General features: G+C 44.3%; 1 protein-coding gene across 1 annotated transcript in view; it reads left to right on the forward strand.

The window, feature by feature from the left end:
• The window catches only part of LOC137306359 (uncharacterized), a 70,113-nt gene that overhangs the window by 39,498 nt on the left and 2,638 nt on the right, over nucleotides 1–27,977 (forward strand). The window contains exons 11-18 of the mRNA XM_067975512.1: nucleotides 2,308–2,730; nucleotides 4,506–4,609; nucleotides 8,628–8,782; nucleotides 10,785–10,953; nucleotides 15,715–15,838; nucleotides 18,619–18,734; nucleotides 19,036–19,250; nucleotides 20,602–20,710. Coding sequence (XP_067831613.1) covers nucleotides 2,308–2,730; nucleotides 4,506–4,609; nucleotides 8,628–8,782; nucleotides 10,785–10,953; nucleotides 15,715–15,838; nucleotides 18,619–18,734; nucleotides 19,036–19,250; nucleotides 20,602–20,710 — 1,415 coding nt within the window. The remainder of the gene's footprint in view (nucleotides 1–2,307; nucleotides 2,731–4,505; nucleotides 4,610–8,627; nucleotides 8,783–10,784; nucleotides 10,954–15,714; nucleotides 15,839–18,618; nucleotides 18,735–19,035; nucleotides 19,251–20,601; nucleotides 20,711–27,977) is intronic.

Below are 27,977 nucleotides of genomic sequence, written 5' to 3' on the forward strand. Positions count from 1 at the left end.
AAAGGGATGATCCGGACGTAATAGTTAAAGAGGAGAGGTATGAAACATTGGATAAGGTAAACATAACGAGAGAAGAAGTACTAGAGGGACTGGAGCCCTTGAAAGTTGATAAGTCACCAGAGCTGGATGAATTGTTTCCTAGGCTATTGAAGGAAGCAAGGGAGGAAATAGCGGATGCTCTGAGGATCATTTTCCAATCCTCACTAGATACAGCAGAGGTACCGGAGGACTGGAAGACTGCAAACGTAGTACCATTGTTTAAAAAGGGTATGAGGGAAAGGCCGTACAATAATAGGCCGGTCAGTCTTACCTCGGTGGTGGGCAAACTATTAGAATCAATACTGCGAGATAGGATAGTCTGTCTCTTGGAATGGCATGGTTTAATCAGGGATAGTCAGCATGGATTTGTTCAGGGAAGGTCATGCCTTACAAATCTGATTGAATTCTTTGAGAAAGTGACAAGGAGGATTGATGAGGGTAGTGCAGTGGATGTTGTCTACATGGATTTTAGTAAGGCATGGTCCCACATGGCAGACTGGTCAGAAAGGTAAAAGCCCATAGGATACAGGGAAATGTGGCGAATTGGATCCAAAATTGGCTCAGTAACAGGAAACAAAGGGTAAAAGTCGATGGATGTCTTTGCAAATGGAAATCCATTTCCAATGGTGTGCCACAGGGCTCGGTGTTGGGTCCCTTGCTGTTTGTGATATATATTAATGAGTTGGACTTGAATGTAGGGGGCATTCGACGACACAATTTGCAGACGACACAAAAATTGGCCGTGTAGTTGATAGTGAAGAGGATAGCTGTAGACTCCAAGAAGATATCAATGGGTTGGTGGAGTGGGCTGAAAAGTGGCAAATGGAGTTCAACACGGAGAAGTGTGAGGTAATGCACTTAGGCAGGGCAAACAGTAAAAGGGAATACGCAGTAAACGGGAATATATTGAGAGGGGTAGAAGAAGTGAGAGATCTTGGAGTGCATGTGCACAGGTCCCTGAAGGTGGCAGTACAGGTAGATAAAGTTGTGAAGAAGGCATACGGAATGCTCTCCGTTATTAGCCGAGGTATAGAATACAAAAGCAGGGATGTAATGATGGAACTGTATAAAACGCTGGTAAAGCCACAGCTGGAGTATTGTGCGCAGTTCTGGTCACCACATTACAGGAAGGATGTAATTGCTCTAGAGAGAGTGCAGAGAAGATTTACAAGAATGTTGCCAGGGCTTGAAAATTGCAGCTACGAGGCTGGGGTTGTTTTCCTTGGAGCAGAGGAAGCTGAAGGGAGATTTGATTGAGGTGTACAAAATTATGAGGGGCCTAGATAGAGTAGACAGGACGTACCTGTTTCCCCTAGCGGAGAGTTCAAGAACTAGAGGACATAGATTTAAGCTGACTGGTAGAAGGATTAGAGGGGACATGAGGAAAAACCTTTTTACCCAGAGGGTGGTGGGTGTATGGAATTCACTGCCCGAATTGGTGGTAGAGGCAAGAACCCTCAACTCTTTTAAAAAGTACCTGGACCCGCACCTAAAGTGCTGAAAGCTGCAGGGCTATGGATCGGGTGCTGGAAGGTGGGCACCTGGTTGTTCTTTGAGCTGGCACGGACACGATGGGCCGAATGGCCCCCTTCTGTGCTGTATCTTTTCTATGGTTCTATGTTCTGTTCAGACCGCACCCTGAGTACTGGGTCCATTTCTGGTCACCGAGACACAAGGGAGACATTCAAGTGCTGGAGATAGTGCAGTGAAGAGCCCTAAGGCTGGTCCCTGGTGTCAGGGGTCAAAGATATGAGGGAAATCTGCAAAGATTTGATTTTTTTTATCCAAGACAATAAATGGTATTGAAAAGGTTAATCTAGAATACTACTTCAAATTAAACAGTGGGAGTAGGACAAGGGGACACAGGTTCAAACTAGCAATAAATAGCTTGAGGACTGATATCAAAAAGTTCTTCTTCATGCAGAATGAACTTCTGGGCAGAGTGGTAGAGGTGAAAACCCAATAATCATTTAAGAAACAATTAGATACAGCAATGGGAGAAATGTAGGGCTGTTTTGAATGGATAAATTAAGATTGGCCAAATGGCCTTCCTTATCCGTAAGTATCTTGTGATCTTTCTAAATGCTAGTTACAAGTATACCTTTGACCAATAATTCTCTCAAAGGTTTGAAAGTTAGAGTGAAAAAGTAACTCCGTTATCACCAGATTAAACATTACTTAATCTATGTACTAATGTTCAGTACAGCCAAAGATACACAGTAAGTAAACAACCTCAGTCGTTAGCAACCTCTCTGCAATTAACAACCTCTCCATCTGTGGTCCGCAGACATGGGCTTTGCTGATATCCTGGAGACTGTTGGAAGTGTGGGAAAATTCCAAATCATCCACATTCTTTTGATGATATTCCCAATTTTAATCATGCCTAGCCACAACCTGCTTCAGAACTTTGTGGCTGCTGTACCCAATCACCACTGTAGGATCCGTTTGGGAGCGAATGGCTCGAGGTACGATAATGTTACAGGCAAGCTGCAGACAGAGAAGCTTCTCCGGGTTTTCATCCCTTTGGACCAGAAGCAGCAGCCGGAGAAATGCCGTGTGTACTCCTCACCTCAGTGGCACCTTCTGGATCTCAACAAGACGGAGCAAAATAGGAACGATTACGACACACAGATGTGCACTGATGGGTGGACGTATGACAACTCCAAGTTTAAAGCTACAGTAGTTACAGAGGTACGACTGAGAATGACTATTTTACTTCAGGTTTCAATAACATTGTGTATAATGTGGAACTGAAGGAAGTTCTATGAATGAATATGTATGCACTGGGATAATCTGACACCCAAGAGGAGTTTTCAGTTCAAACATTCAGGTATGAGTGTGGAAATGGAAAAATGTCACGCTGGTACAGGAGGAGTGCTCTGCTAAGATTGAGGCACAGTGTTGGGGAACAGTGGAGCAAGTTTTACTCCACATGCTTTTCCTGACCTGGGCATGATTGTTGTAAAAACCTAACTGGTTCATTAATGTCCTTTAGGGAATGAAATCTGCCATCTTTACCCCGCCTGGCCTATATGTAACTCTGGTCCAACATCAATGTGATTGATTTTGAAGTGGCCTAGCAAGCCATTCAGTTATATCAAACCACTACAAAGAATATGGACTGAAGTGGTTCAAGTGGAAGGCCCACTACCATCTTCTCAGGGCAACTAGGAATAGGCAAAAAATTTAAAAGAAACGGGCAACTGATGGTAAAGACTCTGTTAGTGAAGTTTCCCACTATTATTGCCAGGCAGGTATGCCACAACCTGTAGATATGGATGGTGGCACCTTGGTAAGTGCGGCCAATTAGGATTAGCCATTCACATATCTCATTGGTGCATCGGATCTGCTGTCCCAGTTTTCTTTGGAAATTGGAGCCTTCGCATGCAATAATCATCTGCTAAAGCAAGATATGTTCGTTTTTTTTCTGCAGACGTGGGTGTGCGGCTACGGTGGAGGGGCACAAAGCACCTCTTGTGCCGCTTAATCTGTCTGTGCATCCCTCTGTTGGTCCTCTAAATACCTCAGATTGGGAGATTCCCATTGGGAAACCCATTGGTTCTGGGACAATTTCTTTCCCCAAACAATTGGTACAAAAGTTCATGAGAACCTAAGTAGCAGCAATAAAAACTACAAAAAATGAAAAACATAGTTTCTACTTACCTTAATATTACTATTAATATTAATATGATCTTCTGTGTACGTACCATTACTTAGCAACCCTGGATACCATTTCACATCGGTGTGATTACGAATGGGAGTCCAGTACACTCAAACATTGGGAAATGGCATGCAGGATATTCATGCCCTCAAATGAATATGTAAATGAAGCTCCTGTTTCAGGTGGGTGTTTCTTAAGCAGTCATTCCTCGTCCATGGTAAATTGCACATGATGCAGCATGCACAAAAATCCGGTGTAATGACGCTGATCAGGTGAACCCTATTGGAAAATCTGAGCTATCATTATGCCTCATTACAACAAAACAACTTGCATTTATATAGCGCTTTTAACATAGTAAATTGTCCCAAGGCGCTTCAGAGGAGCGTTATCAAATAAAATTTGACACCGAGCCACATAAGGAGATATTAGGGCAGACAGCCAAAAGCTTGGAAAATTAACCATGCAAAATGTTAGGTAGTGCAGAAAATATGGAAGTTGATTTAAAGGCACTTTAGAAAAAAAGTCACAGAAAGCTTATTTCTCAGCTGCTTTTGATGATTTCCTTTTGTTTATTCACTGCCAAAACTGCTTTACTATCTATCTTTACACCTTGTTCCGTTGGGCTCCCATTCCTCCTCCCCACCCATTCTAATGAGGTCACACTGGGTTTCCCATTGGGAATAACCATGTATGTTTGTTTTTGGCATCCCAGTCATTTCAGGGCCCAGATGTTTGCAGAACATCCCAGTTTCTATTAATGTTTTTATATGCTCAATAACTATCAGTTCCATTCTTGTTTTGACAGTGGGACCTAGTGTGCAGCCAGAAATCTCTGAAACGGATGGCACAGTCTATCTACATGGCTGGCTTACTGACAGGAGCCATAGTACTGGGCAGGCTTTCTGACAAGTAAGAAAAGCAGTATGGATAATATAAAGAGTTCTTTCTCTCCAACACAAAATCAGGCTGGTGCAGTTGAGCTTCCGACTGGTCATCTAAGACTCAAAGCGTAAGACTAACCTGATGTGAAGTGAAAATTGTGCCAGCTAAACTCTTACTAAAAAAAAAATCACTATTGAAATTGGTAAATATGGGATGTAACTATGGGCCCTATTTACAGTCTTAAAGGTATAAAAGAGCATTAGGTGGTAAAGGGCAGTATTACGAATACGGGTCTGCCATAGACATCTTCTCGGGTTCGGTGACGTCAGTTGCTCCGAGAAGTGGTCTGAGCATCTTACTTACTTACCCTCACTATTCTATACATGTAATGGGGCGTAACAAATGCTGCAATTGCAGATTTTTTTCCAAATCAATTAGGAGATCCTCCTCAAGAAAATACTTGGGCCTAAATTTTAACACGGAGCTGGGAAGATGGCGGGGGGCAGGGGAATTTCTGACAGGAAACCCCGGAAGTACAGGTTTCCCAGACGTCTGAACGATTTTGACGTAAGGACGTCGTTTATTTTTTTTTTGTCGGTCTCCCACCCAATAGGCCAGCCTGATTGACAGGCTGGCTGTCAGTCGGACAGGAGAAAAGGAAGGAAGCGGATATAAGAAGGTAAGTCTTAGGTTGGGGGGGGGCGGTCGAGGTCTGGAGTCATCGGGGTGGGGGGGGGGAGGTCCGGAGTCTTCAGGGGTCAGCAGTCATCGGAAGTCAGGACTGGGAGTCATCGGAGGTCGGGAATCATCAGGGGTCCGGAGTCATCGGGGGGATTGGGGGTCATCAGGGGGGCGGAGATCGTGGGGGGAGTCGGAGGTCGTGGGGTGGGGGGAGGTCGCTGCAGGTAGGTGTGTTGGGCTTGGGGGAAGCACTCCTGCTCCTCCGGGCCCACAAGCAGTGCAATAATGGCACTTACCTGCTGTTTCGGGCCTTCTCACCTCAGGGGGCTCAGTTATGGGGGTTCAGACATCAAGGGGGGGTCGGAGCTCGTGGGGGGGGGATGTCGGAGATCATTGGGGGGGGTCGGAGATCGTGGGGGGGAGTCGAAGATCATGGGGGGGGAAGTCGAAGATCGTGGGGGGTGGGAGTCGAAGATTGTGAGGGAGGTCGGAGATCGTGGGTGGGGGGGGGGGGTTGGTCGATCGCGTGTGTGGGATCACGGCAGATAAGCTTGTTGGGCCTGGAGGAAACACACCCACTCTTCCTGGCCCAAAAGCAGTGCAATAAAGGCACTTGCCTGCAGTTTCGGGCCTTCTTGCCTCCTGTCATTTGGCGTGAAGTGGAAGGCCTGGTAATCCTGGTTCCCAGGGGTTAAAAGTAAAAAAGCTATAAAAAAATGGAGGCCTGCAGCCTCCTTGAAAACTTCTAAGAGCGGGTTGGTCGCCCGCCCCTCGTCCCGCCTCCGTTAAAGCCAGAAGTGGGCAGGTTGGGGTCGGGTTTTAGATTTAAAAAATTTTTACTACCCCACCCCCCCACCCCTAACCCACCCATTCGTCTGGGTTAAAATTTAGGCCCTGGTGTATGTTCTAAAACACAGCATTTAAAAGTAACTCTTTTTCCAAATTGTTTCTGTGGAAAATGGTTAAAAATTGCCAGAATATGACAGGGAGGTAACCCCATTCAGTCATCACAGGCTAAAAAGTTACTATTCTCCAGTGCTTCATGTCCTTTGTTCATTATAATTTCCTCCTGTCATCTCTTCAAGGTGCTGACCCCTGCTGCAATACAGTTCAGCAGGCAGCAGCTGCCCACGTACCTCATATTGAGCTCTTTTTTGCTCAATGTGCCACTTTCATCATTATATTTACATAAGAGTCTGTGCCTTTTGAAATCTCTAAATCATACTGTCCACAACATACGAACAATGATGGACAGGAAAAGACCCACTGGTCCTTCTAACCTGTCCCACATAGTAGTGATGCCAATGCATACACTCCCCACCCATCCAAAGCCAAGTACTCTCCTGGGAGAGGAAAAACAACAGATAAAAACCCAGGTCAATTAGGAGGGAAAAAAATGGAAAATTCCTCTCCGACCTCCTTAGGTGCTTGAAACAAGTCCAGATCACCACATTGACCCTGATTTACATTACAGTATACCTACCTCTTGTTCAAAGTGATCTCCGCCCCAGCCAGAAACAGGTCCAGCTCTCGCATGAAGGACTTCAGCGAATCAGCATTCACCGCACCAGCTGGTAACCTGTTCCACAGGTTCACTATTCTCTGGGCAAAGATGAACCACTAACATCTAACCTGGTTCTGCCCATATATAACTTTTAGGCATAACCCCTGGTCCTCCCTAGTCTACCCAGTTGAAATAACTGGTCCACAAATACACAATCTAGTCCCACCTTTACTTATAAACCTCGATCAAATCGCCCAAGTCTACGCTTCTCTACAGTATAGAGACCCAGCTCTTTGAGCCTCTCTAGGTATCTAGACTGCAAATTAACTTTGCGGCCCTCCTCTGCACCCTTTCCAAAGCCTCAATATCCTCACCATGTGGAGACCAAAATTGGACGCAGTATTCTAACTGAGATCTAACCAAGGTCTTGTACAAGGACAAAATGGTATTCTTTGTTTTATAGTCAACTGTCCCGTGAATACACCCTGGAACCCTGTTCGTTTCAGCTATAGCTTCACCCCAATGGTCATGGACCTTTAGAGATTGATGCACTAAAATACCCAGATCTGTTTCTTTCACAAATGGTATTAATTCTGTTCTCTGTAGGGTGTATGTATGTTTAGCATTAGACTTGCGCACATGCATAAGACAATGGTTTTCTAAGTTACACATAATTTGCCAAACATGGGCCTAATCCCCCACACATTAAGATCAGCTTGCAGTACTTGAGCATCCCCTACAATCCTAACTCTTGCACATATCTTGGTATCATCCGCAAATTTGCGGATCACTCCCCCACCACCTACATATAGATCATCAATGAAAATAGTAAATAACAAAGATCCTAGCCGTACCCTGCGGGACACCACAGGTAACCAGTCTCCAAGCACAAATCCACTGACAACCACTTTCTGACTTCCAATGGGAAACTGTACCCCAGTAAGGAATCAGCTCCTTTGGAGATGGAAAAATTTGAATAAAGGCCATTCCTTTCCCACTGTTGCTGTGACAGTTCAGTGGTGGCTCACGGTGCGCTGATGGCTGGTGTTTAAATCTCTGTAAGCTATCCTGAACAACACAAATTAAACACTGAACAGAACACGCTCCAAACATTAACCAGAGGGGGAAATTTAACCCCTCCACGATGAGCGGGAAGGGGGGGGGGGTAAATCGGCAAATATGCGAAACCCAACCCCAACCCGCCACAAATGTGCCTACTTCAGTTTTAACCGTGGCAGAGTTGGGGGCATCCGAGTAATCCGCTCTGGAGAGCTGGGTCCGTCATTATAATATGTTAATAAGGCTCTTGGGAAAGAGAGTGCTTGGGAAACCCGGCAGCTAAAGGGAGGCGGGAGATGCCGGACCAGCAGGTAAGTGCTTTCCTAGCACTGCTTGTGGGCCAGGAGGAGCAGGAGTGCTTCCCACGGCCCCTCAAGCAAACCTTCTGCTGCAAATGGCCAACCCCCACGCCTCCATACCCATGATGTCTCCTGGTCCCCACTCCCTCCCGATTGCCGGTCCGATCCCCCCCACCAACCCGCGATGTTTCCACGTCACTGGGGACTGTCCCCAAGGGTCCCCAGCTACGGCCTTCTACTGCAGGCTTTTCCGCCCATCAGCCGGCCAGCCCTCAATGGAGTTAAAAAATGATAATGAGGTCCTGCTGTTAAATTCGCAGGACCGCCACTTTGCAAACACCTGCCCCCGCTCCCTCCCCGTACAGATCGGGGCCCATTTCACCAGACAGGGACACAGCACGGACAGGATAATCACTTACCAATACTGTAATGTAACACTGTTAAATTTGTAATAGCAAGAGTTTCTTTTCCTTAATGTTTACCCTGTGCTTATTATTGTTAGGTACGGGCGGCGGACTCTCCTGCTCTGGTCCAGCTTCCAGATGGCAGTCTCTGGAACATGCGGGGCTTTCTCCTCCTCCTTCCCCTTGTTCTGCTTCTGGAGGTTTCTATGCGGAATGGCAATGTCAGGAGTCATATTCAACACTTACTATTTTGGTAAGTGAATTACTTTATATATTTTGTAGTTGCCTCAGGCCCAACGAAGACCAAAGGAGGCCTTCAGATACTCTGACCTGGATACATTTGAACCCAACTGCCAGAGTTAAAAGATCAAATGGTCCAACGTAGTCCAACCATCCAGTCCTATTGGAAACCACTGTAAATCTTTGAAAGTCAGAATGGGTAAATGCCACCCATGGTGTGGCACTGGACCATACAGACCCTGCAGTTGGCATGAAGATATACAGAGTAGAAAGTCAATCCTGATACGAACAGGAAAAGACCCGCTGGTCCATCTAGCCTGTCCCATATAGTTGTGATGCCTATACATCACAATACATACACTTCCCACTCACCCAGAGTCATGTAATCTCCTGGGAAAGGCTAAAACCCAGATTAAAGCCCAGGCCAATTAGGAAAAAAATCTGGAAAATTCCTCTCTGACCCCCTTTAGGCAATTGAAATTAATCCAAGAGATCACATTGACCCTGATTTACATTACACCATGCCTACCTCTTGTAAGAGATGGTCTCCGCCCCACCCAGAAACAGGTCCAGCTCTCTCTCGAAATGATACAGTGAATCAGCGTTCACCGTACAGGTTCACTATTCTTTGGGAAAAGAAGAACTGCCTAACATCCAATCTAGTTCTTCCCTTACATAACTTGTAAGCATGACCCCTGGTCCTCCCTAACCTATTCAGCTGAATTGTGTCCAGACACAATCTAGTCCCTTCATTTATTTATAAAGCTCGATCAAATCGCCCGAGTCAACGCTTCTCTAAAGTATAGAGATCCAACTCGTTGAGCCTATCAGGGTAATTAAATTGTTTTAGACTGGGAATTAATCTCATGGCCCTCCTCTGCACCCTTTCCAAAGTCTCAATATCGCCCAACATGTAAGGAGACCAAATCTAGACACAGTATTCTAACTGAGACCTAGCCAAAATGAAAATATTGTATTCTTAGCTTTATAGTGAATTGTCCTATGAATATAACCTAGAACCCTGTTTGCTTTAGTTATGGCTTCACAGCATTGGTCATGAGCCTTTAGAGAGTGATGCACTAAAACACCCAGATCTGTTTCTTTCAGCACTGATTTTAATTCTGTTTCCTGCAGGGTGTAAGTATATTCGGCATTTCATCTACCCACGACCATAACACTACACTTTTCTAAGTTAAACATAATTTACCAAATGCGGGCCCATTCTTCCAACACATCAAGATCTGCTTGCAGTAGGTGAACATCCTCTACAGTCCTAACACTCGCACATATCTTAATATCATCCGTAATCATTCCCTCAACACCTACATCTAGATCATTAACAAAAATAGTAAATAGCAAATGTCATATCACTGATCCTTGCAGGACACCACTGGTAACCAATCTCCAAGCAGATCTGGATCACTGACTACAACTTTCTGTCTACGGGCATTCAGCCAATTCTGAACCCACCACAGCAGAACCATAACTGAGGAAGTAATCAATACCTTCAGAAGAGTGGGATGAGAGGGGAGAAAATTAGCGGAACAAGAACGTAAACAAAAAGATAAGTGAGAGTGCTGTTGTCGATACAGACAGTTTGAGGAAATTACCCCAGGTCTTCTGGCAATGGAGGGCAAAAATCACTCAAGGTCCCTACTCCTGCTCACTATGTAGTGAACCCCTCTACTAGAAAGTGACTGACTGAGTTTGTGTGTGGGTATCAGATGAAGACTGGATCAAGCTCAACCTCGATGTCCAACATAATCAACTAATTTACCAATATTCACTGTCATGGCCACATATGAAGAATAACCACTTAGGTGAAGCATCGGTGGGTTTCCCAGCGCGTGTGAGCACTTTCAGGACAAAACTTGTGTTATTAATGTGTTACTGCATCTTATTCACACGGAAGCACCTCTTATAAAAGTACATGGGCTGTAAGCCAGTCCATCAGTTGCCAGCTCAATATCAGCAGGTTGCATTAGTATCTTGATCTTTCTTTTATTTCCCCCCAGCTGTTGAATGGATCCCAACTAGAATCCGAACTTCTGTTATAACTGTTATGAATTATGCTTATACCTTGGGTCAACTAGTGCTGGCCGGTTTAGCGTACGGAATCCGAGATTGGCGTTGGCTTCAGTTTGCGGTGTCTACGCCATTTTTCATCATCTTCCTCTACACTTGGTAAAGTCAGATAAAAATGATCTCTTTTTGCAGAATTATAGCAATAATTATCTATCGATATTACTACTGCATCTCCTTGCTCATAGTGAGTTGAAGGATATGTTGGTTTAAATGTGATGTTGCGCACAATCTAAAATCTTGCTTATACATTCTCTTACTGTCGACAACTCATACTTCTTCTTGTCATGATTTTTGATCACACTTTAAATTCAACTTTTAACATTGAAACTTTAAGGAACCAATCAAATCACTCAAAATGCTTTTTCAAAAAAAAATTATCCTCCAATTTTCCTCCGAAATTCATAATGTCCAAAATAAGGTTTTAAACAAAATTTTAAAAAATTAACTATTTATTTCACAATGGCACAATTAAATTTATCCTCCGAGGTAGAACTGGGTGCCGTCAGAGTACATGTAAAATCTGACATGTTTTCGGATGATGTCGCCGAGGGGCAGCATGTAGTAAGAAATAGGAGGGGACCAAAGTTTGATCCTTGAGGGACTCCAGAGGTAACAGTGCATGAGCTGGAAGAGAAGCCATTGCAGGTGGTTCTCTGGCTACGACTGGATAGATAAGAATGGAACCAGGCGAAGGCATTTCCACTCAGTTGAAGGAGGATGGTGTGGTCAACCATAAAAAAAGGCTGCAGACAGGTCGAGAAGGATGAGGAGGGATAGTGCACCAAAGTCACAGCCACACAATGGGGGTTCAATTGGATAACCCCCGAAAACAGGCATGGAATTGCGGGATGCGATTAATCGATACCTGTTCATTGGGCTGCATGCAGCACGTTAAATTTGTGGTGCTTTACATGATTGCTGCGTGCAGCCAGCACTACCTGCGCCGTTCATTGGCTGCACGAATCAGTAGAAGGCCCGATATCGCGAATGGCTGGTGCTTCTTAAATACAGCCTGCACCTCTTAAAGGAGAGTTGCATTGTTGCTGCAAGAAGAGGTGGGAGTCCTTCGTGAACTGAATCTGTGCTGTAATATATTGAAGAATGGCTGAACATGCGAGAGAGCGTGCACCAAGGTTTTCTGATAATGCACTGGAGGCCTTGGTGCAAGAAGTGGAGAGAAGGAGGGTCATCCTGTACCCGCAGTGGGGCAGGAGGCCCTCCAGACATTTGCTCAAGAGGCAGTGGGAGGAAGTAGCGGCGGAGGTCATTGCCAGGAGTATAGCTCCAAGAACATGGATGCAGTGCAGGAAGAAGATCAATGATCTGACACGAGTTGTCGGTAAGTGAGTTCAATCATCAAATGGCATATCCTACCAACTGCACCACTAGCCTCGTCTACTGCTCAATTCACTACACCCCCATCACCCACTTACCAACAATCTCTATCAATCGGTACACAACTCTTCAATTTATATAGTTTACCCCACTCTCACGCACTTAGCACTGTTGCAAGCCTCACACCGGCAACTCACAGCTCACACACACTGGCAACTATTCAACCATTACAGCCACATCACCCAAACATATTGCAGGACACTCATTGATACACTTCCCTGGAAAGCCTGCGCACAAAGATGCATGGAGGAGTCCGGCTCCAACGTGACACACAGCTTTGTGCAGAGCTTGGAGCCCATCCTGTCCAACATGGAATGGGTGGTCACCTCCATCAGCACACCTGTGGAATCCTTCATGATGCAGTGTCTGATGATGTCACAGGTTCCATTACAGCACAAACAGTTTCCATCAAAGGTCTGACTGCTGCATTGGAATCTCAGGCTGTTGCCTAGGATGCTCAGACAGCTGCCATCGTGGCTCTGGGTACCACTGGGCATCACAGCAGTCCAGCAATCTGTTCTCCAACAGATCACCAGGATTGCTGAGGCGCCGCCCTGGGAGAGTGGCAGCTGCTCCATGGAAGAGGAACCTGCTGTCCTCTCTCAGGATGACAGCATTCCTGCTCCCACCCCTAGTGCCCTTGCTGTTGCCTGTCTGCCAACTAGCCCAGACTGCTGCAGCCCAGGCCGAGATGGTGCGGTCTGAAGCCGGATCCTCTAGGCCCAGAGCTGCTCAAAGTCATCCTTCTAGGCCATCTGCAGTCTCCTCAATTGAAGGTCAACAGCCTTCCAACTCCCATGCTCCAGCCACTGGGGAAACACCAGAAGCACTAGGAATAGTAAAGGCACACGAAAAACAGGCACTAAGGGAATGCACGAGGGTGAATAGTTTCATTTTGTGTGCATTATTTAATGAATCAATAAATCTGGATTTGAATTTGCATTTGGTGGTGGTTTTTATTTCTGCGGTGAACTGAGGGAGGAACCAATATGTGTAATCATAAAGAGGACAATGTGATGTGGTCAGTGAGAGAGGAATGGTAAGGATTGTGGGACTGTTGGTGAATGGGATGATGTAGTTGAGGTTACTGGTATCGCTCATAGAACCATAGAAAAGATACAGCACAAAAGGGGGCCATTCGGCCCATCGTGTCCGTGCCGGCTCGAAGAACAACCAGGTACCCATTCTAATCCCACTTTCCAGCACCCGGTTCGTAGCCCTGCAGCTTACAGCACTTTAGGTGCAGGTGCAGGTACTTTTTAAAAGAGTTGAGGGTCCCTGCCTCTACCACCAATTCGGCAGCGAATTCCATACACCCACTACCCTCTGGGTAAAAAGGTTTCTCCTCATGTCCCCTCTAATCCTTCCGCCAATCAGCTTAAATCTATGTCCTCTAGTTCTTGAACTCTCCACTAGGGGAAACAGGTACTTCCTGTCTACTATATCTAGGCCCCTCATAATTTTGTACACGTGAATAATCTGATCACATAGAGCCCTGGCAGAAAGAGCCTGTCTACGTTGTAGCCTCCCTTCCTCTTCCTCTTGCACTTGCACTTCCTCCTCCTCCTCCTCTTGCTCATGCTCCTCAGATTATCGCCTGATAGGCGGTGGCAAGGGCTGTTCCCTCATAATGGCCAGGTTGTGCAGCATGCAGCTTATTACCACAAGTCTCAGTACCCGCTCAGCTGAGTACTGCAGGGCTCCTCCAGAGTGGTCCAGGTAGCGGAAGTGTTGCTTAAGGATGCCAATGGTGTGCTCTATAATGTTTCTTGTGGCAGCATGGCCCTCACTGTAGACCTGTTGTACAAGTGTGCGTGGGTTCCTGACCGGAGTCATGAGCCATATCATGAGGGGATAACCCTTGACATCCAATAATCCAACAACTAAACTGTAAGTACTTCATGATCCCTTTAAATAGCGCTGGTGGGGGGGTCCTTCATGCCGTTTAATGTCATGTTCAGCTCTGCGAGGTTATGTGTGGAGTTGCAAAATAGCAGCGGTGCCTTCAAATCAGCGTTGCACACTGATTCGCATCATCATCTCCCTGCTCTGCATGCTGTTGGTAGTAGTTAGGCACGTACGCGCAAACCCCTTTAACAAGAATGGCGTCCTGCGCACTTCCTGTCGGAAGTGTGTGCGTGCATTTCGGACCACATTTTCGTGTTTTAGATGGCTGTATAGTGCCAAAAATACAGGCACTAAATGGCCCAATTTAACCTCCCAAATGTCATTTATGACTGATTACGGCCATTTCAATGCTATGGCAGGGGCAGAAATCTGATTGGAGAGGTTCAAACATGGAGTTGCGGGCAAGATGGGCACAGATTTGGGAGGCGACAACACGTTCAAGGGCTTTGGAGTGGAAAATGAGGTTTGAGATGAAGCGGTAGTTTGCAAGGACAGAGGGGTCAAGGATGGGTTTTTTGAGGGGGGTGATGACAGCAGATTTGAAAGGGAGCTGGACAGTACCAGAGGAGAGGGAACCGTTAATAATATCAGCCAGCGTGGGGACCAGGAAGGGAAGTTAGGTAGTCAACAGTTTGGTGGGAATAGGGTCAAGAGAACAGGAGGTGGGTCTCACAAGCAAGTTGAGCTCAGAGAGGGCATGAGGGGAGATAGGAGAGAAAGTAGAGAAAGATGCAAGTTCAGGGCTAGGGCAGGGGGGAACCTTGAGGGAAGTTTGGTTTGGTGGGCTAGGGAAAGGGAGGGATATGGCAGAAGCAGCTGAACGGATGGTCTCATCTTAGAGACAAAGAAATCCGTTAGCTCCTCGCACACCTTGTTGGAGGTGAGGGTGGAGGAGGCAGGGAAGAGAGCTTTAAGACAATGATTGGTAGTGGAGAAGAGACGCCGGATACAGAGATGAGATACAGACACAGAAGCAGAAATAAGACGATGACAGATACAGGTAGGTGACACCACATGATATCCACTATATTAAAAGTGTTCCATTTAGTACACACTTGCTATCACACTTCAGACATCACAGGTCATATTTAATATCCTCTCACTTGCTGTGAGCAATGCCATGGGCGATCTGCCAGATCTCTATTAAAAGTCTTGCATACAATGAGTACTTCCTGTACACATTAACCTTACGTACCGTGTCATGATTTTTCAGTCACACTGTTACACTGTAAAGCAGTAGTAGTTCAGAACCGAAGAGGTAGGGAATGTACAAATCAGAAGCAAGGAAAGTGGCTGGAAAATTAACAATGGGAAGTTATGAAGGACTTATCAAAATAACCATTCCTGAATGACCAGTTTGGAGAATCTACCAATAATAAAAACAATAAAAAATAAATAAAAATGAACCAATCAAAATGATCATATATCAATATAGAGATGAAGTTTGATTCATGATTAATGCAGTCCCAATACTGTTCTGCTGAATTATCCTAAGGTTTCCCGGGAGTGCTTGTATTGCTGAGGTGCTGTTCCTAAGTTTTGCGATCTTTCTCACAGGTGGTTCCCAGAGTCAGCTCGTTGGCTCATTCTAAATAACAAGACTGATGTAGCTCTGAAACAGCTCAAGAGGGTGGCAAAGTTGAACGGCAAGGAGGCAGAAGGGGAAAAACTCACCACTGCAGTAAGTGCTGATATTAAAAAATGTTTTACGCTTACTCATCCCACTTTGGACACCATGGAACTGGTGTTTTTAACCTCTTTACACAGTGATGATAATTAAATAACACATTTCTTTCTATTGCCTCCCCTCTGAAGACATCAGAATTTTAAAGTCAGAAGTATTAATGGGAAGACCCTAGGCAAGACAGAGGGTCAGAGGGATCTTGGTGTGCAAGTTCACAGATCCCTGAAGGCGGCGGAACAGGTAGATAAGGTGGTAAAGAAGGCATATGGGATACTTGCCTTTATTAGCCGAGGCATAGAATATAAGAGCAAGGAGGTTATGATGGAGCTGTATAAAACACTGGTTAGGCCACAGCTGGAGTACTGTGTGCAGTTCTGGTCGCCACACCACAGGAAGGATGTGATCGCTTTGGAGAGGGTGCAGAGGAGATTCACCAGGATGTTACCAGGGCTGGAGCGCTTCAGCTATGAAGAGAGACTGGGAAGATTGGGTTTGTTTTCCTTGGAGCAGAGGAGGCTGAGGGGGGACATGATTGAGGTGTACAAAATTATGAGGGGCACAGATAGGATGGATACTAAGGAGCTTTTTCCCTTCGTTGAGGGTTCTATAACAAGGGGGCATGGATTCAAGGTAAAAGACGGGAGGTTTAGAGGGGATTTGAGAAAGAACTTTTTCACCCAGAGGGTGGTTGGAGTCTGGAACTCACTGCCTGAGAGGGTTGTGGAGGCAGGAACCCTCACAACATTCAAGAAGCATTTGGATGAGCACTTGAAATGCCATAGCATACAAGGCTACGGACCAAATGCTGGAATATGGGATTAGATTAGACTGGGCGTGATGGCCGGCGCGGACACGATGGGCCGAAGGGCCTCTATCCGTGCTGTATAACTCTATGACTCTATTAAATAGAGAGAAAGAGAGGCAGTCATTTCATACTTGTTTCTTCTGACCTGGAACCAGGAATTTACAAGCAACCGCCAATCTGTAAAAAATATGAAATAAAGGGGAGGAAAGCATACAGATTAAATTCCAAGCGGTGGTTCAGAAGAATCCAGCATGAAACAACTGCCTTTCTTCCTTTTTCTTTTCCACTTTTGAAGTGTGACTGCGGAATGTGGCGGGCTTGTGCTAGATACAGAATTCTATATATATGCAACATGATCTCCTGCAGCATTGGTGTTTTATAAGAAAGTGCTGTTGCTTTCAGTAAGTGAAAGGATATGTTGTTTGGGACAGGGTTGCTGGGTTGATAAGAATTTGGGACAGTGTGGCAGCAGTTAAAGGGGCCGTGAAAGTAAGTAAAAGTGTTGGGGACTAGTAATTGATTTGGGGAGAGCAGTGGGTAGCTTGTGGAGGAAATTAATCAGGATTTTGGATGGAAACCCTCATCCATGTCTTTGTTACTTCTAGACTCAACTATTCCAATGCTGTTATGGCCGGTTTCCCATCTTCCACCCTCCATAAACTTGAGCTCATCCAAAACTCTGCTGCCCGTATCCTAACTCGCACCAAGTCCCATTCACCCATCACCCCTGTGCTCACTGACCTATATTCCTTTCCCGGTTCGGGAACGCCGATTTTACAATTCTCATCCTTGTTTTCAAATCCCTCTATGACCTTGCCCCTCCCTATCTCTGTAACCTCCTCCAACCTTACAACCCTCTGAGATTTCTTTGCTCCTCCACTTCTTGCCTCGTACGCATCCCCGATTTTAATCGCTCCACCATTGGCGTCCGTGCCTTCAGCTGCCTAGGCCCTAAGCACTGAAATTCCCTCCCTAAACCTCTCTGCCTCTCTACCTTTCTCTCCTCCTTTAAGACACTCCTTAAAACCTACCTTTTAGACCAAGCTTTTGGTCACCTGTCCTAATATCTCCTTATGTGTATCTTTTCTATGGTTCTATGTGGCTTGGTGCCAAATTTCATTTGATAACGCTCCTGTGAAGCACCTTGGGACATTTTATTACGTTAAAAGCGCTATATAAATGCAAGTTGTTGTTGTTGTAGATACTTGAGTTAGAGGAGTGACAAATAAAGAGGGCAGGGAGGAGCATTGAGTAGTTGAGGTCAGTAGAGTGTATTGGGGCAGTATTTGGGAGAATTGGGGTAAAAAGTACTTGGGATAGAATGCTGAGAATTTGGGTTACTGGTCAGGATAATTTAACTTATACAGCATACTGAGTAATTGGAAAGGGAGTAGTTGGTATTTTAGAGAAGAATGATGAGTATGTGGGTGGAGAGTAGTGGGTATTAAGGCCGTCGGTAGTTCAGGGGGTGATTGAACAGTGTGAAGGGTGGGTAGTTGGCATTTGAGGAAGTGAACGATTTGAGAGCTAGGCAATGGACATTGGGGTCAATGAGCATTAGGCGGGTAGTGGGTAGTGTTGACTGTGGGATGCAGAACATTTCTGCTCACAGGCTGCACAGAGATACATAGCTAACACAGCTTTGATTAATTAAAATATCTGCTTCCTTAGTAAAAGCGCAGAAAGCCCTAAAGACCTTTGCAACAGTTCCCTTTTGTATATGCCAATAAACTCCCACCTGCTTCACACACAAAGCTCATACACCCATTCCTGGCCTGTCCAGATGATAGAGCAGAGCCCAAAACCAAAAGCACCGGGAATCCTGCAAAATTGATCTCTGTCAGATTTCTGAGCTGCTGCCGCCCCATTTTCATCCAAATCGGAGTGCAAAGAAGACCAAAATCACTCCTAGTAGTGTCATGAATGCTCCAATAAAAGGGATGTGTCATTTCATTATGTGTGTGTTTCGTAGATTCTCAAATCGAGTATGGAGAAAGAGCTGTCAAACATCAAAGATACCTACAGTATGATAGATCTGTTCCGGACACCCGTCATGCGCAAGACAGCCTGTTGTACAATGCTTGTTTGGTAAGTTATTGGATAACGAGTTCTGTTAACTAGTTAAGTGGTGGCCAAAAACAGATAATGCCAATGAGAAAAAGGAAGCATAAAGAAAAGGAAGGGGAACAACCAAGCAAAGGAAGCAGGAAGAAAAGGAAGGGGAACAACCAAGCAAAGAACTAAGATTGTTACAAGTTGACGGTTTCCTCTGAAACCAAAATGGTGATTAATAAGGAGGTTGGAATGGAGAAGATGCAAATAAAATTTCCATCCAGAAACAATTTTGACATGATAAAACGTATTCTTATTCTTCCTTTTCCTACAATAGGTTTTCAACAAGTTTAGCATATTATGGGTTATCGATAGACCTGCAAGGATTTGGAGTTGATGTTTACCTCATCCAAGTCATTTTTGGAGCTGTCGACATTCCAGCAAAACTTGTTGGTGTTATCACCATGAGTTATATAGGCAGACGGTTCACACAAGGCACCTCTCTCATCCTGGCAGGGGGTATTATAATAACAAACATCTTCATCCCAAAAGGTAAGGGCTTATAGTTACATATCTTCCCTTTCTCCATGTAATTCTCTTCATTCAGGATAGGGAATCATACACGCCATTATCCAGTTCCTCTAATGGTCTAGTGGGTGGTATGAAACTATACAGACCAGAAGGTCCAGTTTTCAATTTCTGCTACATGCTAAGTTAACTAAATTCAGCAAGGGTAGCAGTTGGCATGCTGCAATTGGTTAGTGTCCCAGGGCTAACGAGTAGGTAAAATCAGTCAGGGTTCCTGCTCTTCATCCATATACAATGACCTCCACCCCACCCCTTCCCCAAGAAGATGCTTGTCTGTGGATATCGGGTGAGAATGAGATACCAGAATATTGCTGCCACCTGTGGAACTATACCTAAACAGGAGTCAGTTCATCAAGAGGGCATCAAGGAGCAGATAAACCCATAGAAAATTGGGGGGAAATTGATGCCATCTGCCCCACAACAACTGACAATGCTGATCTGTGACTGGCCAAAGAGGAACACAGATGCAAGTGCCACTGCTGGTCCATTCTTCATTTTAGTAAGGCTGTACAGTTGTCTACATACTAACCTATCAAGACTAATGACTGTCCATCTTATTCCAACTACCAGCAAATTATGGGTTTTAAATCACTGAGCTAGCGAGAGATTCTGAAGCGCTCAATCTATTCTAATTGGAAAAATAAAAAACTGGAGAAGGGGGAAAACATGATACTGAGAATCAGATAAGTGCAAGTGAACATGCTCTTTGTATTGAACCAGAAGAGAACTAGAGCCTGTAAAATTAAGCTAGGTATGGCTGAACATAACTTATAGAGTAATTCATTCATATTTGGAGATGATAATGTGCACTGAATGTAGGCTGTGTTCAAACATTCAAAAAAGAAACAGACTGTGCCCTTTATTTGACAAATTAGAGATACAGATTAGGTCCCAAGGCAGGAAGAGGACATATGTGTTCAAGCACCACCAAGTGTGCTACTAAGCCATACAGACCAGGAAAATCCCTGATTCATCCCCGGGCTGTGCTGAGTTGTAATAAGTATGATAGACTTGGTTTCAACAACCCTTGGCTAGAAAGAAGAAAAATCTACTAGGGTCCCCATTCCTCATCATTAATGATTCCTGTTGAAAGTTCATGTGTGCGGATGTTGGATCAGGGATAGAAATCTTTCTATTTTTACTCAATCGGTTCATGGTTCAGCTGGAATTCCTGTATTTGCTGTTTTAAGATTAGTTTAATTTAAATTGGTTAATGATTGTTAAAATATCAAACAGATATATTTCACCCAAACACATTAATCAATCCATTAAAATACAATACAGTGAAATTTCCACTGCTCCATCTCTCTTACAGAATTGCAGACCGTACGAACTTCATTTGCTGCTGTTGGGAAGGGATGTCTCGCAACTGCATTCAGCTGTTGCTATCTCCATGCAGGTGAACTCTACCCAACTGTGGTCAGGTGGGTACTCCTGTTACATTCTACAACTGATTCATTTGAACAAGGTCAGTAACAACATTTACAATCATCTGGGTAGAGCTCTGACAATAGGCGGGTGAGTAAAAGCTCTGCTGAGCCATTCAGGTTTGATTCAATAGAACCATAGAAGGTTACAGCATTGAAGGAGACCATTTGGCCCATTTTGTCTGTGCCAACTCTTTGCTAGGGCAATTTAAAATGAATCCCACTGTTCCACTCTCTCCCCATAGCCCTACATTTTCCTTTGCTTCAAATATTTATCCAATTTTTCCCTTAAAAAGTGCAATGGTATCTGTCTCAATCATTACCTGTGGCAAATCATTCCATTTTAAGAACATAAGAAATAGGAGCAGGAGTAGGCCGTACAGCCCCTCGAGCCTGCTCCACCATTAAATAAGATCAAGGCTGATCTTCGACCTCAACTCCACTTTCCCGCCCGATCCCCATATCCCTTGATTCCTTTAGAGTCCAAAAATCAATCGATCACAGACTTGAATATACTCAACGACTGAGCATCCACAGCCCTCTGGGTTAAAGAATTCCAAGATTCACAACACTCTGAGTGAAGAAATTCCTCCTCATCTCAGTCCTAAATGGCCGAACCATAATCCTGTGACGTTGCCCCCTAGTTCTAGATTCTCCAGCCAGGGGAAACAGCCTCTCAGCATCTACCCTGTCAAGCCCTCTCATAATCTTATATGTTTCAATGAGATCACCTCTTAATCTTCAAAACTCCAAAGGATATAGGTCCATTCTACTCATTCTCTCCTCACGGGACAACCCTCTCATTTCAGGAATCAATCTAGTGAACCTTCATTGCATCCCCTCTAAGGCAAGTATATCCTTCCTTAGGTAAGGAGACCAAAACTGTACACAGTACTCCAGGTGTGGTCTAACTAAAGCCCTGTACAATTGCAGCAAGACTTCCTTACTCTTGTATTCAAACCCCCTTGCAATAAAGGCCAACATACCATTTGCCTTCCTAATTGCTTGCTGTACCTGCATGTTAACTTTCTGTGTTTCAAGTACAAGGTCACCCAAATCTTGCTGAACACCAACATTTAATAGTTTCTCACCATCTAAAAACTATTCTGTTTTTCTATTCTTCCCACCAAAGTGAATAACCTCACATTTCCCCACATTATACTCCATCTGCCACCTCCTTGCCTACTCACTTAATCTGTCTTTATCCCTTTGCAGACTCTTTGTGTCCTCCTCACAGCTTACTTTCCTACCTAGCTTTGTATCGTCAGCAAACATGGATACATTACACTCAGTCCCTTCATCTAAGTCATTAATATAGATAGTACTGATCCTTGCGGCACCCCACTAGTTACAGCCTGGCAACCTGAAAAAGACCCTATTATTCCTACTGTCTGTTTTCTGTCCGTTAACCAATCCTCTATCCATGCTAATATATTACCCCCAACCCCATGAGCCCTTATCTTGTGTACGTTCCCCTCCAAGTCACACACCATCCCGACTTGGAAATATATCGCCGTTCCTTCATTGTCGCTGGGTCAAAATCCTGGAACTCCCTTCCTAACAGCACTGTGGGAGAACCGTCACCACACGGACTGCAGCGGTTCAAGAAGGCGGCTCACCACCACCTTCTCGAGGGCAATTAGGGATGGGCAATAAATGCCGGCCTTGCCAGCAACGCCCACATCCCGTGAACGAATAAAAAAAAAAACAACGTTTTGCATGGCACCTTATCGAATGCCTTTTGAAAATCCAAATATACTAAATCCACTGGTTCCCCTTTATCTACCCTGCTAGTTACATCCTCAAAAAATTCCAGTAAATTTGTCAAACATGATTTCTCTTTCATAAAACCATGATGACTCTGCCTAATTGTGTTATGACGTGGAGATGCCGGTGATGGACTGGGGTGGACAAATGTAAGGAATCTTACAACACCAGGTTATAGTCCAACAAATTTATTTTAAAATCACAAGCTTTCGGAGATTATCCCCTTCGTCAGGTGAATGAGTGAAAGGTTCTCAAATCGCATATCTTATATTAGGCTGGGACAGCATCACACCAATCAAAAGGTGTCGTTGTTGTTCAAACAGGCCAGTCACGGAGAACAGCACGTCCCAGTACACTGGATATACATTGTGTCAATTACACAGACAGAAAGAAAGAGACCCAAATGGCAGAGAGAGAGAGAGAGAGAGAGAATATTAAAACACATAACTTTTTTTTCCCTTTTTGCTGGTGGGGTTACGTGTAGCGTGACATGAACCCAAGATCCCGGTTGAGGCCGTCCTCATGGGTGCGGAACTTGGCTATCAATTTCTGCTCGACGATTTTGCGTTGTCGTGTGTCTCGAAGGCCGCCTTGGAGAACGCTGACCCGAAGATCGGTGGCTGAATGTCCTTGACTGCTAAAGTGTTCCCCGACTGGGAGGGAACCCTCCTGTCTGGCGATTGTTGCGCGGTGTCCGTTCATCCGTTGTCGCAGTGTCTGCATGGTCTCGCCAATGTACCATGCTCCGGGGCATCCTTTCCTGCAACGTATGAGGTAGACAACATTGGCCGAGTCACAGGAGTATGAACCATGTACCTGGTGGGTGGTGTCCTCTCGTGTGATGGTGGTATCCATGTCGATGATCTGGCATGTCTTGCAGAGGTTGCCGTGGCAGGGTTGTGTGGTGTCGTGGAAACTACACCATGTTCTCCGCAGCCTTCAACATGTCATCGATGACGACGAACACCTCGCTAAGGCCATCCCCACACCTCCACTACTCGCCTTCAAACAGCCACCTAACCTCAAACAGACCATCGTTCGCAGCAAATTACCCAGCTCTCAGGAGAACAGCGTCCACGACACCACACAACCCTGCCACGGCAACCTCTGCAAGACATGCCAGATCATCGACACGGATACCACCATCACACGAGAGGACACCACCCACCAGGTACATGGTTCATACTCCTGTGACTCGGCCAATGTTGTCTACCTCATATGTTGCAGGAAAGGATGCCCCGGAGCATGGTACATTGGCGAGACCATGCAGACACTGCGACAACGGATGAACGGACACCGCGCAACAATCGCCAGACAGGAGGGTTCCCTCCCAGTCGGGGAACACTTTAGCAGTCAAGGACATTCAGCCACCGATCTTCGGGTCAGCGTTCTCCAAGGCGGCCTTCGAGACACACGACAACGCAAAATCGTCGAGCAGAAATTGATAACCAAGTTCCGCACCCATGAGGACGGCCTCAACCGGGATCTTGGGTTCATGTCACGCTACACGTAACCCTACCAGCAAAAAGGGAAAAAAAAAGTTATGTGTTTTAATATTCTCTCTCTCTCTCTCTCTCTGCCATTTGGGTCTCTTTTTTTCTGTCTGTGTAATTGACACAATGTATATCCAGTGTACTGGGACGTGCTGTTCTCCGTGACTGGCCTGTTTGAACAACAACGACACCTTTTGATTGGTGTGATGCTGTCCCAACCTAATATAAGATATGCGATTTGAGAACCTTTCACTCATTCACCTGACGAAGGGGATAATCTCCGAAAGCTTGTGATTTTAAAATAAATTTGTTGGACTATAACCTGGTGTTGTAAGATTCCTTACATTAATCGTTTTATGATTTTCTAAGTGCCCAGTTACTACGCCCTTAATAATGGATTCCAGCATTTTCCCGACAACAGATGTCAGGCTAACTGACCTGTAGTTCCCTGTTTTCTCTCTCCCTTCTTTCTTGAATAACGGGGTCACATTTGCTACCTTCCAATCCACTGGGACTGTTCTAGAATCAACGGAATTTTGGAAGATCAAAACCAATGCATCCACTATCTCTGCAGCCACCTCTTTTAGAACCCTAGATTGCAGGCCATTAGCTCCAGGGGATTTGTCGACTTTTAGTCCCATTAATTTCTCCAGTACTTTTTCTTTACTAATATTAATGAATTTAAGTTCCTCACTCTTGTTGGACCCTTGGTTCCCCACTATTTCTGGTATTTTTTTTGTCCTCTACTGTGAAGGCAGATACAAAATACTTGTTTAACGTCTCTGCCATTTCCTTATTCCCCGTTATAATTTCTCCTGCCTCAGCCTCTAAGGGACCCACGTTTACTTTTGCTACTCTCTTCCTTTTTACATACTTGTAGAAACTCTTACAATCTGTTTTTATATTTCTTGCTAGTTTACTCTCATATTCTATTTTCTCCTTCATCATCAATTTTTTAGTTATTCTTTGCTGGTTTCTAAAACTCTCCCATCCTCAGGCTTACTACTCATCTTGGCAACATGATAAGCCTCTTCTTTTAATCTAATACCATCCTTAACTTCTTTAGTTAGCCATGGATGGATTGCTTTTCCCCTGGAGTTTTCATTCCTCAATGGAATGTATATTCGTTGAGAATTATGAAATATTTCTTTAGATGTTCCCCATTGTTTATCTACCGTCATATCTTTTAATCTAATTTCCCAATCTACCTAAGCCAACTCACCCCTCATAACTTAAACAAAGCCAATTACATAGGTAAGACTCTAGTTTCAGACTTAAGTACGTCACTCTCGAACTCAATGTGAAATTCTATAATATTATGATCACTCTTCTCCAGAGTATCCCTTAATATGAGATTACTAATTAACCCTGTCTCATTACACAAGACAAGATCTAAAATAGCCTGTTCCCTGGTTGGTTCCACGACATAGTGTTCCAGGAAACTGTCTCAAATGCATTCCATGAACTCTTCCTCCAAACTACCTTTGCCAATTTGATTTGCCTAGTCTATATGAAGATTAAAGTCCCTCACGATTATTGCCTTACCTTTGTTACAAGCTCCTCTTATTTCTTGATTAATATCCAGTCCAACAGTATACTACTATTAGGGGGCCAATAAACTACTCCTACCATTGTTTTCACCCCTTGTTATTTCTTATCTCCACCCATACTGATTCTACTTCCTGATCTTCCAAGCCAAGATCCTTTCTCACTACTGTCTTTATGTCATCCTTTATTATCAGGGTTACTCCCCTTCCTTTTCCATTTTGTCTGTCTTTTCAAAAAGTCAAATACCCTGGAATATTTAGTTCCCGACCTTGGTCACCTTGCATCCATGTCTCAGTAATGGCTACTAGGTCAAACCCATTTAGCTCTATTTGTGCCATCAATTCGTCTATCTTGTTACGAATGCTTCGTGCATTCAGATAAAGTGCCTTTAATTTTAACTTTTTACTATTTTTCCCTGATTTGACCTTGTTCACTGGGTGTACTATTATCGTTGAACTCTTTGTCCCTTCCTGACACAGTCTGCTTATCTTTACCCAAATCGCTACACTGCTCTATGACTTTGACTTTTCTCTTTAGATTTATAAATTTACCCTTACCTGAACCCTCCAACTCCCTCTTTTTAGTTTAAAGCCCTATAACTTTCCAACAACTCTCTACATAAAGAAATTTCTTCTAACCTCTCTCCTTACTCTCAGTGATAATTTTAAATTGATAACACTCATCACTGACACCCAATCAGAGAAAATAGTCTTTCCCTGTTCACTCCATCAAAACCCTTCATAATTTAAAAACCTCAATTAAATCTCCTCTTAGCCTTCTCTGCCCCAGTATAATAGTAATAGTCCCAGTATCTCATCTCTCCTCATGACGATAGTTTCCTCTCACTGGCATCAGCCTGGTGAATCTAAGCTGCATGCTTTCTATTGCTATAATGTCCCTTCTATAATAGGGTTCCCAAAACTGCATACAGTACTCTGTGGCCTAACCAATCCTTTGTACAAATTTATCATTACTTACTGTTGTACTCTATGGCCCCCACAGTCACACTTTTAGGGAATTGTGTGTGTGAATCCTTAGGTCTCTGTTCACCCACACTATCAATGTCTTTCCACTGAGTGTGTACTTGCAATCCTTGTTTATCTTCCCAAGATGTATTATCTTATACTTGCCTGCATTAAATTGCATTTTCCACCTGTCTGTCCGTTCCATCAACCTATCTATGTCTTCATGAGTCATCAGCCAATTTCTAGATTGTACTCCCTATGCCCAAGTCCAATTTATCTATATATAAACCATGAACAAAAATGGATCCAGCACTGATCCATGGAGCACACTACTTCCAACCTTTCACCAATCTGAGCAACACCCATTTACCCTAATTATTTGTTTCCTATCCATCAACCAACTTTCTACCCATACTGCCACATTTCCTCAAACCATATGCTTGAATTGTTCTAACAAATCTCTTGTGAGCCACCTTATCGAACACCTTCTGAAAATCAATATACACTACATCTATTTCATTTGCTTTACCTATCCAATCAGTCACTTCTTTAAAAAATGCTGTTAAATTTATTTGCTAACTTTCCTGAACAGTTAACTGGGACTAGACCCCTTCTTATCCACATCCTTTAATGTCTTTCCATTGCATGTGTACTTGCATGCTTTGATTGAACTTTGCCTTTTTCCAGTCCAGCATTCTTATCGTTGATTCTTCATTATCCTTTTCTATTTTTGACATTGAACCCAACTATATTGTGGTTGCTATTTTCCAATTGTTCAACAATTTTCAAACCAGTTATGTGCCCAACTTTATTTCCTAAAACTAAACCACGCAATGCTTCTTTCTTTGTTGGACTAGAAACATACTGATTTTGGAAAAAATCCTGAATGCATTCTAAAAAGCATTCTCCACTTTGCACACGTCCATTACCTTTATTCTAGTCTATTTTTGGATCGATAACTCATACAATATTATTGTCCTGTGGTTCTTCCGTATCTGCCTGAATCGTCTTCAGATCTTCCTCTCTATCCCATCTCCACAGTTTGGTGGCCTATAATGCACATCAAGATTTCTATTTTTTTAAAAATCTATCCATACGGATTCCGTCTTAACTCAATCCCCATGGACATCCTTACATCTAGCACTGTGATAGAATCCTTTACTAACACTGATGCCCCCTCTTTTTTTCCTGCTCCATCCCTCCTGAATATTTTGTAACCGATGTTCAACTCCCAGTCTTACCCTAATCTAAGCCATGTCTCTGTTAACAATTTTATATCACACCCCTCCATAGCAATTTCTGCCTCCAGCTCACCAATTTTATTCAAAACACTTTGTAAATTTATATACAAGCAATTCAAACCTCCCTCTGTCTGTTGACAATCTTACTCATTTTCCTACTTCTGTGCTGAGTTAGGTGACCTCAGCTGGGCCAGGTGAGCCTCCAATTAAACCTGCTACTGCCCTCCTAGGTCTGGGTAGCCAACCCCCA

The sequence above is a fragment of the Heptranchias perlo genome, chromosome 43, assembly GCF_035084215.1.
Source record: "Heptranchias perlo isolate sHepPer1 chromosome 43, sHepPer1.hap1, whole genome shotgun sequence".
In the NCBI taxonomy this organism is placed as follows: domain Eukaryota; kingdom Metazoa; phylum Chordata; class Chondrichthyes; order Hexanchiformes; family Hexanchidae; genus Heptranchias; species Heptranchias perlo.